This window comes from Carassius auratus, unplaced genomic scaffold (assembly GCF_003368295.1).
Source record: "Carassius auratus strain Wakin unplaced genomic scaffold, ASM336829v1 scaf_tig00215431, whole genome shotgun sequence".
Classification (NCBI taxonomy): Eukaryota; Metazoa; Chordata; class Actinopteri; order Cypriniformes; family Cyprinidae; genus Carassius; species Carassius auratus.
Genome location: NW_020528086.1, coordinates 214,455 through 229,112, shown reverse-complemented (window position 1 = coordinate 229,112; position 14,658 = coordinate 214,455). Strand labels below are relative to the sequence as shown.

At 36.6% G+C, this 14,658-nt stretch overlaps 1 long non-coding RNA gene and 1 gene segment (V, D, J or C); one reads left to right on the top strand and one right to left on the bottom strand.

The window, feature by feature from the left end:
* Positions 1-8,927: 8,927 nt before the first annotated feature.
* On the bottom strand, positions 8,928-9,629 carry LOC113094809 (Ig kappa chain V region 3547-like). The segment is given in 2 exon segments: positions 8,928-9,304; positions 9,436-9,629. Coding segments are annotated over 2 exon segments (375 nt in total).
* Positions 9,630-10,275: 646 nt separating this feature from the next.
* LOC113094816 (uncharacterized) lies at positions 10,276-11,940 on the top strand. The gene is made up of 2 exons (XR_003288164.1): positions 10,276-10,389; positions 11,407-11,940. It is a non-coding gene; the product is annotated as an uncharacterized LOC113094816 (long non-coding RNA).
* The last annotated feature ends 2,718 nt before the right edge of the window (positions 11,941-14,658 follow it).

Genomic DNA, 14,658 nt, shown 5'->3' with positions numbered 1-14,658 from the left:
GCTCATGCAAAACACCCTCCGTATGCAAACGATAAAGATGAGGCAGAAGTGTGAAGACTTCTTTTAAAATGTTTGGGAAAGGCCAGTTTGGATTTGTGATCTGTGTATTTAATCACCTCATTTGAATTGTTAGTTCAGACTGAAATGTGAGCCAGTGTTAGTGGCTCAGTGATGATCAATTGTTTGTATGAATCTTCATTGATAAGTTTAATCCTACATACTGTATCTTCCTCAGTGTCAGACACCTCAGATTTAATGCATAATGGCAGGAACGATTTATAGAGATCATCACTTTCCTTCACACCTGGATAAAAGAGATACATATATGAATGCTGTTTGTGACTGTCCACATGAATATGGTTATTTTAAAATCTGCAGAACCACAAACAAAACCGTTTGTTCACAAGCAAACATATTATCAGGTCACTGAAACCAAATCTTTTTGAAAACTCCTGGAGGATGAAGATGATCAGATACTCTGGTTGCAGTACTGTCATGTAGCCGGTGAAACCAGAGAGTTTGGATTGTGAAACATAGTTTTTTCAGGCTTCTGATTGGCCAACATGGCTTTATGGTTAGGGTTATATCGCCACCTGTTGCTTTGGCATGCTCTTCTCTTGACCGTGTTTCACAGTGCCCAAAAACACCGGCAAACTGAGAAAACACCTTCAATTCAATTCATCAATTCATGCTGCAAATGCCAAAAAAACAAAAAAACAAGAAAGAAACGTGCTGCATATAAAATTAGTTTGTGTTGTGAGCATTTGCAGCACCTGCTGTCAAACTGAGGAAGATGTTTTCTTGATTTGCGGGTGCTTTTTTCAATAGTTATGTCCCTGCACAACCGGAGGCTGCAGTTTTAGGACCCCGGCTATAGGACCCCGGTTATAGGACCCTAGTTTTTTGTGACAGCGCCACCTACCGAACTGGATGATATAGCAACGGTTGCAGTTTCAGGACCGCAGTTATAGGACCTAGGTGGTTTAGTTTGTACATACATAGTTTGTAAGACATTTAATCTCAGGAGTATTTTTATTACATTTTATAAAATGTGTTTTCATTCAAAATGCATAAGAGGTTAAATTTAAACAAATTAATTTACACAAAACAAATTACAAATCGATATAAATCTTTAAACAACCGAAAAAGTGAAGTCTTAGTTTCTTGAATTATACTGTATATTGATTAACCTCCTTAAGTTTAACTAATTTGCCCATTATCAAGAAAAATAAAGATGGAATCAGCATATGCAGTCACTACATGATATAGCCAGATATTGTAATGGTTTTAGAGAGGCAAGACAAAACTAGAGAATGATAAAAGAATGATTTTATTGACATTTAATATATATATATATATACAGTACAGACCAAAAGCTTGGAGACACCTTCTCATTCAAAGAATTTTCTTTATTTTCATGACTATGAAAATTGTAGATTCACACTGAAGGCATCACAACTATGAATTAAGAGCAGTGTGTGATTTCTCGGTTGTTGCTGTTCGATTAATATAAAGACTGTCACTTTAAGAGAATGCACTGATACAGTGGCCTACGTTCAGCCGGCTATGTCTGCAGGGCTCTCAAGTCTCACGCATTGGGCGTGAGACCCACGCATTTCAGCCCGTTCACACGCTCACATGCCACACCTTGTATTTCTCACGCAGAGACATTACGAGGATAACGCCCACCAAGTTTTACTGTATCCAAAGCATTGCTGTATCTGGGTAAGATTTTCACAGGCTCGTGCGCAACACAGATTCAGACGCTCGCCGTAGTATGTAACGTAACGGTTACAGAAGAGGACAGCGGCTGTCACATTTTAAATTATTTACATCTCGCCGAACTAATTTCTACAGACTGATCAGCGTGGGAGAAGAGCATCCTATGAGTACAGTAGCTAAGTCATCTCACATGTGCCCCCCCCCCCAGTTTTTGTCCAACTCCATTGATTTGCCAAGACAATGACCCCAATTTTCACTATATAAATTTTTTATCAATATATGAATTTCAAAATTTTTCAAAACAGTCTAAGAAATTTTTTGCAGTAGCTTTTGCGACTATTATAGCCCACTATTATTTTTTTTTTTTATAGCTAACGTAACAGTTTGAAGAGGATGCGGGGCTACTCTGCAGTTTTATATAATAGACTTCTATAATAGGCCTATCCATTGTATGCCAGTACACATAATAGTTTGAATTATTTTTATAGTTTGAATTATTAGTTTTTTCTTTATTTTATTTTTACTGCACAACATCCTGGTCCCCATTTTGAAAACGTTTTGACTAGGCTATTTCATTATATTTCATCCAATGTGTAATATTGATTATTGCATTTGTCTATTTCAAAGATGTCAGGGAAGAGGCAAAGGAGCATTCTTTCATGGTTTGCTCTAAAAGATCAGCTCCCTAAAAAGGTGGCTGGGTCAGAAGAGGAGACTATGGAGAAGACATTAGTGGAGGCAGTGGAGGTTTAAGTTAGGGTGCCAGTAGAAGATGGGTCCATGGAAGAAACTGTGGAGGATACCGTAGAGGAAACAGTGGAGAACCCACTGGAAACAGGGGAAAAGGGAGGGTTAAGTAGAGCAGCCACCTATAGGTGTTCCTGAAGGAGTGGTCAACCCGATGGCCATTCATCAAAATGGGAACCACCAGCTCTTTTTACTGGTGCTTAGTCTGCAGACAAGAGAACTCCTGTGTCCATCAAGGTGTGAGGGACATAAGCAGGGAGGCTTTCTAAAATAGCTGCATTGGTTTTAGTGCTCCCTCATTCAAATGCATATGCTGAGAAGGTTTTCTCCATGGTGGGATTAAACAAGACCAAAACCAGGAACAGCTTAGCACTTGATGGAACACTGTCATCCATCATGACAGAAAAATGGCTGGCCTGGAACCAGTGCTTCAAATGGGAGCCACCAACCCCTGGCCTCAAAACCAGCTACCAACACCTACAATAAAAAACACTGACCATTTTCTCTCGCTCTCTCTCTCACACACACACACACACAAACAAATAAATGCTGAATTAAATAAATATTATTTATTTGTAAGAAAATGTGTCATTTATGAGATCAGACACCCGTCCCCATCAAACCCCTGCCGCCACCGCGGCCGGCGCCAAAATCTCACTCTGAACTCAGTTCAAAACTTGAGAGCCCTGTGTCTGCTATAGGATACTTACCAAGATGGGCATATTGACAATTTTTGTGTGCATTTGTCCATTTAAATACAATACTTCAGAGAGAGCTTATATTTGCACGCATGCCGAGACGTGGGTTTGCGCTTTGGATGAGTGCATGCACAAATCTTCACACTGTGCGCGCGAGCTCACATCCTCTGGCTCTTAAATGTTTAAACCGACAAAGATTAAATGAGTCTCATCTGTGCGCGCGCGCTATCAGCACCCGGGAGATTACGAAATAAATGACTGCTCATATTCCAGCATAATGCATTCACATTGAACTAGAGTGCATGGTTTGTCCCCGTTTTTTTTATATCTAGGAATCCAGAATGCACATGCATCAACAGAAACATATATTAGCTGAAACCTGTTTGCTTTACGTGCTATTTATAGCGAATCATATTACAGATGCTTTGTCAGATTTAAGTTGAACCGCGGTCCCAGCGCGTGCCGAACCGTGTGTGGTGAACCTTTTGGTTTTTGTCCATATCTTTCGAGTTTCAATGAAAATTCACCACTCGCGATATTACCCTTCTATGTCTAAATTCTATGATGGAATATTATGAGGGCATCAGCGCCTGTTAGTCCTCTATTATATATATATATATAACTTTTCTTATAAAAAATAAAAATAAAAAATAACTATCTCTTTGCCCCCCCCCCCCCCCATAGTATAGCATACCGCATACCCACTTTTTGCATCACTGCTCGTAGCAATATGGCTTTAAAATCACAGAAATACAAGAGATAGAAGAGGAAAACATGTAACATATTATACTGCTAACAAATTGTCTACAGTATAAGAAAATTTAATGATTGACCTCAACTTCCATGTTATAGTGCACCAGTACAGGTGGACATTCATTGTGGAACCTCATCTAATTAAAAATACTAGTGCTACATGTTTCAAATCACATAAACTACACATTACAGCGTGTGTAGAGATGTCTTAACGTCTCTGGGTATCCTACACTGTAAACTCGGATTTCATATCTAATCAAACATTTAAAGTATAATGTACCTACATGGCTCAAATCGATTAAGTTTTGTAAATGTTGCAGGTGCATGTTCCTTTTGTCTCCTTTTTAGCTGTTAATGAACACTGCCATTCATTTTCTAAATTATTTGATCAGCATCAGTGTCTCCATTAAGTCTCTATTTTATGGCCGGACAAAGATAGTTTACCCACTTTTAGTTCCAGTCCTATTGAAAAAGTTGAAAATTGCTCCCAATAACTAAAGTTGTATGAATCCTTTTACAATTGCCCAATTAGTTTTTTAACTTTACTGTCACCAGTTCGAACTTGTGAAAAAGTTTTTGGGTCTAAAACTCAAATGGGGAGTTCTGATTGCACTTGTTAGGTTCTGGTTGCTCCATTGAAAAAAAAAAAAAGAAATCAGCACGGCTGTGACTGAAAGTCAGTAAACTACATATTTTGGGCAAAGTGTTGCAACCTGTACAGATCTGAATATGGCATTTGATAACAATTCAATATCGTCCTTTTAATATAAATTACTTTCAGTGTGGTTTATGTTGTACAATGCTGTTCATCATGAACAGTCACAGGTTATTTTTGGTGCACAAAAACCATTGTCTAACTGGCATGTTTATGTTCTCTCCTTGTCAAAACGTTTCTTTCAATGATAGAATGTAACTGAAAAGGACTCGTACAGTGAAACTCCAGTGGGAATTCTCTGCCTTGGTCAAGAAAATACCCAGCTCAACTCATCCAGAGTAGGGATCATCTTGGAAGGGTCTGTGGTAATGGATGAACTGTCCAACCTACCTCAGGCCTTCTGTGTCCTTTTTGGACTGATCTATGCCCTGCACCTGGACTACCCCAAGTGCATGAAAAACACTTTCAATTTTATTCAGCAAGTAATGCTCAAACTGGGTAAAAGTTCAAAACTTCAAACTTTGAAAAATCAGCTGGAAGCATAATCGGGGTTCGAAATGGCTCTTCTACTGTTCCAGATTTGTTTGCCACAGTTTGTAATGTTGGCTTTTATGAAAACATGTTTACTGTTGTGTACGGTTTGTGGTACATGTGTTCTGTGGTAATTGCACTGATTTTTGCACAAGATTCCATGACACAGGCTTTGATAAAATTTAATTTCAAATGAGTTGGGTATTTTAGTTACATTAACAACTAAAAGCTGATGCATCTTGGTGCATTTTGGATTTTCAAGATATATAGAGTAGATATTTTAGTCATGTGTGTTCAACTATACAAAATATTTCCCTAATAGGAGTGTAAGTTATAATACAGTTTTAATGTGATTTGTTGTAATAATGATGTACACATGCTTGAGCACAATAAGTGTTTTTGTTGGAATGATGGTGCTTTGTTTTATGCAATGTTCAGGGCATGAATGACACACATTTTGCCACTGTTTCAGGCTTATGATTCAAGGTTGTTAAAGCAGGGGACGACAACACTGTAACTTAATGCTGTTCTTAAATAAAACAGTAAAAAGTGACTTTTGTATTGTGTATTTGTCTTAATTTAAACGTTCTAGTTTAGCACATGCAATGAATACAAAGGTTTAGTTACTTTAACTTAAAATAGTAAGTGGAGTTCATGTGACAAGGCAATTGATATTACAAGAGATTGTAAGTGAAATCAACTTGGCATTCAGTATTTTGAACTTAAAATAATAACAATTCCACCCTTTCATGTTCTACAGAAGGGGGTGTCCCAATAGTTTGTCCATATAGTGAATGTACATGTCATTGGTGTTTGGTGATGAGTTTTTGGCTCAAGGTCTACATTTAAAACACACCAGAGATGTTCAGCTGGGATTTGGAGTTAGCTTTATGCAGACCAGTCAAGTTCTTCCACACTGACTCAATTAGTCATTTATTTTGTAACCTTGTCTTATACACAGAGGCTTGGAGAAAGATGATTTGCTACAGTCTTCACCAACTCCTATCTTCTATTCTGCTAAATGTCTCTTTATACTCACTAGACTGTTGTTAGTGTTGCATGTGACATTATGAGCAACACTTTCATATATATTATTACTCTTATGGCCAATACTTGTGAAAATATTCTACGCATACCAGTTCATGCAGTGTATATATTATACAGAGGTAGTATTTTTGAGGCATGTAGAGCTTGAGTTATGTTAGATTGTTTATGCTGCCGATGTAATTTCACTTTGTTATTCATTGATACCAACATTCTGTATTTACTGTACAACACATGAAGAAACAATAAAAGAAATCAAAGTTCTTCATTAAATGGTGATAATGTTCAATGGTTCATTGAGAAAGAAAAGAGTATTTTGTGTTTAAATCATAATTTTACGTTAATGCCTTTTTCTGTCACCACAATAACTTCAATATGATAAACATTAGCAAAATTACTTAGAAGACTAAGTATTTATTTTAAGCAAGTTACATGCTGTGAAAAAAAAAAAAAAAGTTATATTCCATGATTTCCATCGTCAGTCAAAGGGATTTACTGTGATTAAATCAGGACGACACCGGCGATGATCATAGGATCTTTGCACATGCACAATATTGAGCGGTCCTTGATTTTCAGGAAGTTGGAGCATTCCAGCTGTCCATAGTTGCAGTGGGGAGCTGCTTTCCATTGTCCTTAAACTATGGTGGTTCCACTGGCTTACAAGCTCATCGACAGATCTGTTTATTCTTGGATGGTAAACATGATGAAGAGCCGTAATGTGAAGTGGGTTGTTGCAATCTAAAATGCCAACATTTTCCATGAAAGGAAAAGACCTTTAAAATAGGCTGACACCTGTTAAGTTCTGCCCACAATCTTTCGATGCGTTGATTATGAACACTACAACCAACCATAAAGCTTCCTCTGTTTGCCCCTCAATTCTCAATCATAAACCTTGCAACATCAATATTCTCACTACCTGCATCGCCCCTGACATGATGTGAGAGTCCAAACAGATCCACTGCATTCTGTTGTCTGTGCAACATTTCAGGTAGGTGATACAGCGGCTATAGCCATCAACTCCACCGTGAATCACAAATCCCCATTGATTTAACTTGTGGTTTGTGTCAATATACCTGAAATAAGAATCATTTCTATTATTATTAACCACATTGGATCTACATCAAAGTGTAACTTTTGTGTCTTTTTCTTGCCAAAAAGCTTTTGTTGGAAATAAATAAATAAATAAAAAAATCTCAATAATGTTTTTTCCCCCTTCACGTTTATACTTTAACTTTTTTTGTATGTATTGTTATCTCTATTTTCATGCATGCATCCCTCTTCCTCTCAAACCATCAGTGATGTAGGTCTCTCCAGATCCAGGGGTTTGTTGAAGAACCTCAGTAATATGACGATCTAGATCATCATTTGAAATGTTTGTGAAACTCCCATAGTCCACTAAACCAAGTTGTCTCCGGTGGTTGTACAGTGTTCGAATGTTTACAGACAACATTCATGATATGGCCATCCAGCTAAATCCTAAATCCCGCATGAGAATCAACAGAGCAGCTGATATGTTGTACCTCGAATGAGAAAAAAAATACAAATAAAATCCTAATTTACAAAGTGTTAATGCATAACGTATAAATTATATTAATAACGTATTAATTATTTTGTTTGCAACTTGCAAAGAGGTTAAAGTACAATAAATGATCATCACTCACCTCAGCCTTCCTCTCTGTGAAGCAGAATGTGCACTTCTACCACGCACTTGTGTATCAGCTTCTTCCTGGAGGACTATTTCAGCCAACATTTCCCTAAGAGATTCATAAATTACTTTTGTTGACCATGACTGCCCATAACCGCTAAGAATGTTGCAAGACTGGAAATATGATCCTCGAGATGACGTGATGTAGACTCCAAATTGTGCTGGTTGTTTGGAGTATGACCAACTGTTGCAAACAAGTCTTGTAGCTCACCAAAATGTGTATATATATATATATATATATATATATATATATATATATATATATATATATATATATATATATATATTCAAAACATTTGTCAAATTGAAAAACAAAGGTTAATATAACTTATAAGCAGAAAATATTCCAATCAAGTTATAATTTTAATTATGAAAAAAGTGTGAAAATATCATTTGATTGTGGGAAATCCAAAAACATAATTTTCACCACTGACTCACAGAATGATTCTTAACACAAAACATCATTTGAGATTTTCACTTTGGAAGAAGAAGAAAAAGATAATAGGAATGAAAGTTAAATGTTCTATGACACGCAAAAGGAGATTAACTTATTTTGTGTAATTCTGGATTGAAAGGACATGAGGACTGTTTCCCTGAATACTGTAAGTATCTTCAGATTACATTGGATTGTTTAATGCTGGAACATTTTAAATGATGAATTAAATACATCCATGGTGAAGTAATGAGTGAAACACACATTAAAGAACCAGAAAGATTCATAAATCAGTATAAGACTTTTTTTGAGTAAATGAGACTGTTATAAGAAATATCGGTAACACTTTAGTATAGGGTACAATTCTCACTAATAACTAGTTGCTTATTAGCATGTCTATTATTAACATATTGGCTGTTTATTAGTGCTTATAAAGTACATATAACGCATGACATCCCTAATCCTACCCAATAGCCTAAACTTAACAACTACCTTATAAACTATTAATAAGCAGCAAATAAGGAGTTAACTGAGGCAAAAATCATAGTTAATGGTTAGTTAATAGTGAGAATTGGACCCTAAAATAAAGTGTGACCGAAATATCCTCTCATCAGCAGCTGCAGTGTCTCTCAGCTGTATCAGTGCAGTCACTGTGACTCTGACTGACGGAGGTTTTTGTACGACTCTTTATCACTGTGTGAACACCCAGCTACTACTGATATAGTGTGCACTCAGACAGTAATAATCTCCTGTATCTTCAGTCTGGACTCCACTGATGGTGAGAGTGAAATCTTTTCCAGTATTTACTGTTCCACTGCCACTGAATCTAGATGGAGTTCCTGACTGAAGGGTGTTTATGTATTTTATGAGGAGTTTAGGAGCTTCTCCAGGTTTCTGCTGATACCAGGCTAAATTGTCGCTGTTTATCCCTACATCTATGTTACACTCTATTGTAGCTGTTTGACCGAGCTGGACAGTTTTAACTTTAGGCTGAGTCAGAGTGACTCCTCTGGAGGCTGAAGAAGAGAAAATAAAGTCAGTTTGTCAGTAAATCACCTTTATAGCAGAATATTGGTATATTAAAATGGTAAAATAACAATAACAATAGCTTATTATTCAAGCTTATATATCAAACGTAATATTTCACCTTGAATAAAAGCTGCAGTGGTCCAGATGAGGATGATGATGTTGTTCATTGTTGTTGTTGTGTCTTGTGTGATGATGAAGATTGTGTTCTGTTCTGCTCTCAGTCATGAAGTGTTAAACTCACAGCTCTATAAACACTCTCAGAGCACTGAAGCATGTGCTGACCATGCAAAGAAGTGGGCAGGATTCACAACAGCTGTATTTAAGGAGATTTTGTTACAGATGTTACAATTACTTACTCTAACAACAACAGTCAATTATGCATAATCCAAAACCCTAACCATAACCATACATTCATAGAAATTAATATTACTCAGTATTTATGTAATTACACTGCAACATCACCTTTAAATAAAGTATAGCATATTAAAATAAGAACTTTACACGGAATGCAATGTGACACAAAACCCTTTTTAGAATCACCCTCTTCAGAAATATTTATCACCCTTGATTCATTTATTATATTAATTTATATTATATCATATGATATTCACGAGGTAGGACCACCATTATGTAGATTAAAGCAGTTATTTCTAAACCTCTGATTTAAGTCTTCATCTCATTACTGTACTTTACACCATTTCTGTTGAGAGTGAGTTTTTGCAAGTGAAAGGTGAGAATAAGAAGAATAAAACACTTCATGAAACATTATAATCAAGATGAATTTCACATTGACTCAATGATGAATTGATTAAAAACTGAATAAACTTATTACAAGATTGCACAGTTAATATAAATTAATGTCAGAAATCAAAAGTAAAAAAATATTTATATATATTATATAGAGTTTTACATTTGAAAAATGGAGAGATGTTTCTGCTCTCAGTGTGTTGAAGTGTTTCTCTCTCTGCTGGAGTGTGTGTTCACTCGAGTGGAATAGAGGTTTTTGTACGAGTGTTTCATTAGATTGTATCACTGTGGTGGACTTTCGGTGGAGGAACTAAACTGGTGTTCGGTAAGTCTGTTAAAATTCTCCATTAAAAACATACAGATTGTGTACAATTATTATTATTATCTTTTTTTTTTTTATCTGAACCAGAATTTTATATATTTTATTTGATTTATTCAGTCAAATACATTAGTTTCTGTGAAGTAACAATGAAAAAATATTGTAAAGCATTTATTAATCTCAGTCTATCCCATATTAATTGTTTACTAATACAGTATTAAAATCCAAAGTTTTATCTGCTAATATTAATTAATGGACCCGAGTTGACATGAACTAACAATGAACAGTTTAACCTTTATTAATCATTGTTAACTAAGATTAATAAATACTGTAACAAATGTGTTGTTCATTGTTAGTTAATATGAATTAATGCATTAATTAACGTTAACTTATGAACCTTACTGCAAAGTGTTACACATTTTATAAATATAGCTTTACAGTAAACATTTAAACTAAAATATTGTGCCGTTTAGATATTCAGATGATTTCAACTGAATTATTATTTTTTTCATAATGTGGCTCACTCTTGATTGTATTATTTATCACATATCGTATACATGAAAAAAAAAAAAAGATTTAAAATGAAAATACAAATACTTTAAAATGTAAATGGAGCTACTTTCTATAGATCAGTCGATGGTTTTGAAATTCCTTTGCTCATGTTGTGCTCATAATTCAGTGCATTTAAGAAAAGCTCATTATATATATATATATATATATATATATATATATATATATATATATATATATATATATATATATATATATATATAAAAGAACATAGTTGCTTAATTTCTAATTCCAGTATCATTTGTAGTCACACAATATCCATGAAATTGTGTTTTGAGTTGAATTTCTCACTGTACTACGATACAAAGACATCTTTTAGGGATATAAATCTACTGGGATTAAAGCAGTAAAATATCTTAATATATTTTGTTTCCTTTTTTAGGTTTCATTGAAATGTATGTAGTGTTTGTGTTTTCTCTGTGTTTGTGAATGTGTTGTGTTTGTCTCCTGCAGCTGGTCCCACAGTGAAGCCCTCAGTGTCTCTGCTGCCGCCCTCTTCTCTGCAGATCTCTGGAGACTCAGCCGCACTGCTCTGCCTGCTCAGCTCTTACTCTCCACAGGGGGCGCTGGTGAGCTGGACACTGGACGGCTCAGAGGTCACCGAGGGGGTTGTGACCAGCGCAGAGAGCGAGCAGGACGGCCGCTACAGCCGCAGTAGTGTCCTGACCCTCAGCAAAGCACGCTGGGAAGCGGGAGAGCAGTACGTCTGCAGAGTAACACATGATGGAGCTCCTCATGAGGCCTCGTTCCACAAGAGTCGCTGTTAGTCGCTCGCAGTGCTGATGTTTCTCCAGTGAGCGCTGCTCTCTCCTGAAGATGAGCGTATCTGAGTGTCCTGTGTCAGGCAGGATTCACATGAGTCTAGTGCTGCAGCTGTAGTCATTTACAACTCAATACTGAAAGAGAGCTCTAGTGTCAAAGCACTGGCTGAACTTTCAATCTGCTGTGTTTGCTGCAACATTCAATAAAGCTTCTCAACAAACTCCATTTGTGTCTGACAACATCATTCAACTAACAGATGAAGATGCATGTAGTGTTTGTCCAGGTGTTTTTCAGAAGCTCGATCAGTAGCAGTAAATCTAGTCAAATAAAGCTCTTGGGGTTTGAACATGGTCTCTGGAGACAGAGCTGCTCTATTCTGAGAGGATCACAATCACTCCACCCTGACAATGCAAATGAGATTTTCAGCTCACACTCCCAGAGTCACTGTTTGATTGGTTACATGATCTGGACTGAGACACACCAGTTTCACTTCTGCTGTAGTCAAGCAGCCCAGGTGAATAATACACTTAAATAGTGTTAAATGTATGGAGCCAAAAGAGTCTCAATAAAGATAAATGCACACACTACATTCACATATGCACACACATGATTCATAAATACACACAGAGGATACACAAATGCGCACAAAATTTACAAATACACACACAAAATTTAAAATGCACAGACGATTCACAAATTCTCACAAATACACACACAATTCAGAAATGCAAAAAGAATGCAAACAAAAAATGCACTCAAGATTCACAAATGCACAGGACAAGATTCAGAAATGTATTTCTGATGCACACACATATATCTTGATTTACAAACTGCATGCGGTCTGAGAACTTCACTGCATTTGTGTGTGAATTTTGAAACTCTCCTGACTTGGCTCAACACTAGGGATGTGCACATTGATGCTGCAGTATCGATATATCGATACTCAGAAGCTTCTATTTTGGTATCGATATTTCCTGCAAAGTATCGATTCTTTAATTATATTTATAATTTCTTAAATGTTTTAAGCAGTGTGTGCAGGCACATCGGGACGGTGTGTAAATGATATAAAAAGAAAAGGTCTCGCGGACACGGTGGTATGACGTTAACACCGATTGGTCTGCGGCTGCGCACAGTGCAATGTACCAGTATCAATGTACACCATAGATGTAGACCATATGCCGGCGACTCACTTTGCGCAGCCGGACACCCACTTTGCTATATCGATACCAAATATCGATACCAAAATAGAAGCTTCTGAGTATCGATATATCGATACTGCAGCATCAATGTGCACATCCCTAGTGTTGAGCCAAGTCAGGAGAGTTTCAAAATTCACACACAAATGCAGTGAAGTTCTCAGACCGCATGCAGTTTGTAAATCAAGATATATGCGTGTGTGCATCAGAAATACATTTCTGAATCTTGTCCTGTGCATTTGTGAATCGTGAGTGCCAGGCCCGTCGCAACAAGGCAGGCAAACCAAGCAATTGCTTGGGGCCCCGAGCTGGCCTGGGGCCCCAAGACAACGACTGGTTAAGAATAAAATGCAGCGACACTGTGTGAGCACCCCTTTGATCGTCAATTTAGTAACGTGTAATGACACTGTTATCGCGATCCCCCTCAAGGGGGCCCCTCTCAGTATTCGCTGACAGCAGCCAGCCAACCACGTGATCTCTGCTACCGGCAAAATACGAAACCTCCTCGGCAGTCATGAAGTGGAATTATGCTTTAGGAAGCCAGAAGAGAAAGAAGAGAAAGGAAGAAGAGGATAAAAAAAAAACAAGATAGTGGTAAGTGATAAAATAGCTCTACTTTTCAGTCTTGTACTAATGGTGTAATTTTGCAGCAGGTAAAAATATGTTTGTTAGCTACCTGCCTGACGGCAAATGCTGCTTGTAACGAACAGTTAGTGCAACTTTTTTTTCGAATGGAAGGAATATGGTTACTGTAAACTTATTTTTTTAACGGGATAAAGAAGACGCAGAACAGAAATCCCATACTGCAAGGAGTCAGCAGTGTTTTGATTTGAGGCAAACGTAAAGAGAACGTCGTGGCGTTTGTCCATTGCAAGATAAAGCTGGTAACTATACCACAAAAAACGCGGATGGAATCGCAGAATCCAGTCATAAAAACAGAATTTACAGTTTAACGCAGAATGACACGTTATTTGCCAAATTTTGGATGAATTAATTAAAAATAGGTCATTGCACTTGCATCAAATCACGATATGGACTAATATCTGTAAATATTAAGCCTGAACAGTCTGTTTAAATATGAATCCTGCATGTTCTGCGTGTCTCTGTTAATGGGAGCAGAAGCGCGTCTTCCTTCATTACAGACACTAAAGCGCGCATGACGCTCACTGTAATTTTAGCATCTGCGGTCTCTCTAAATAAGAACGTGAACACATGAACAACATCTCCAGAAATGCTCTGACAGTCACTTCATGAGCATTTGACCGATACACAGAGCTGTAAAAGTACCTCAACCCGTCAAAATAAAAGTCCTGTTTTAGACAAGTATTTGCCAGAGATGTATTACTATTGTTCTGCAGAATGTACATAGCCTACTACAAAAAATAAAATCAAACATTTGATTCAAAATGTTTAAGGTTTAATCACACAAAATTTATTCCATGTTTTATTTTTAATATTAAATCCCCTTTGTTTACCAAAAAGTTTGCTTAATTTTCAATAATTAAAAGATAAATTAATGTTTGGTGTTTAATGCTTAATGTGCATCTCAGAAAATGCTTTATTTAAAACCCCAACCGAATGGGACTTAAATGCACTTAATTCATCTTTCAACTTTATTGTCATTGTTCACAGTACAAGTACAGACAGAGAAACAATGGATAATAATTTAATGTTTATTTTTGATGTATCCATTTGCATTCTATGCATTTAAAAATAAAAACATTTTTTTTTTCTAAAAAAGGAAACT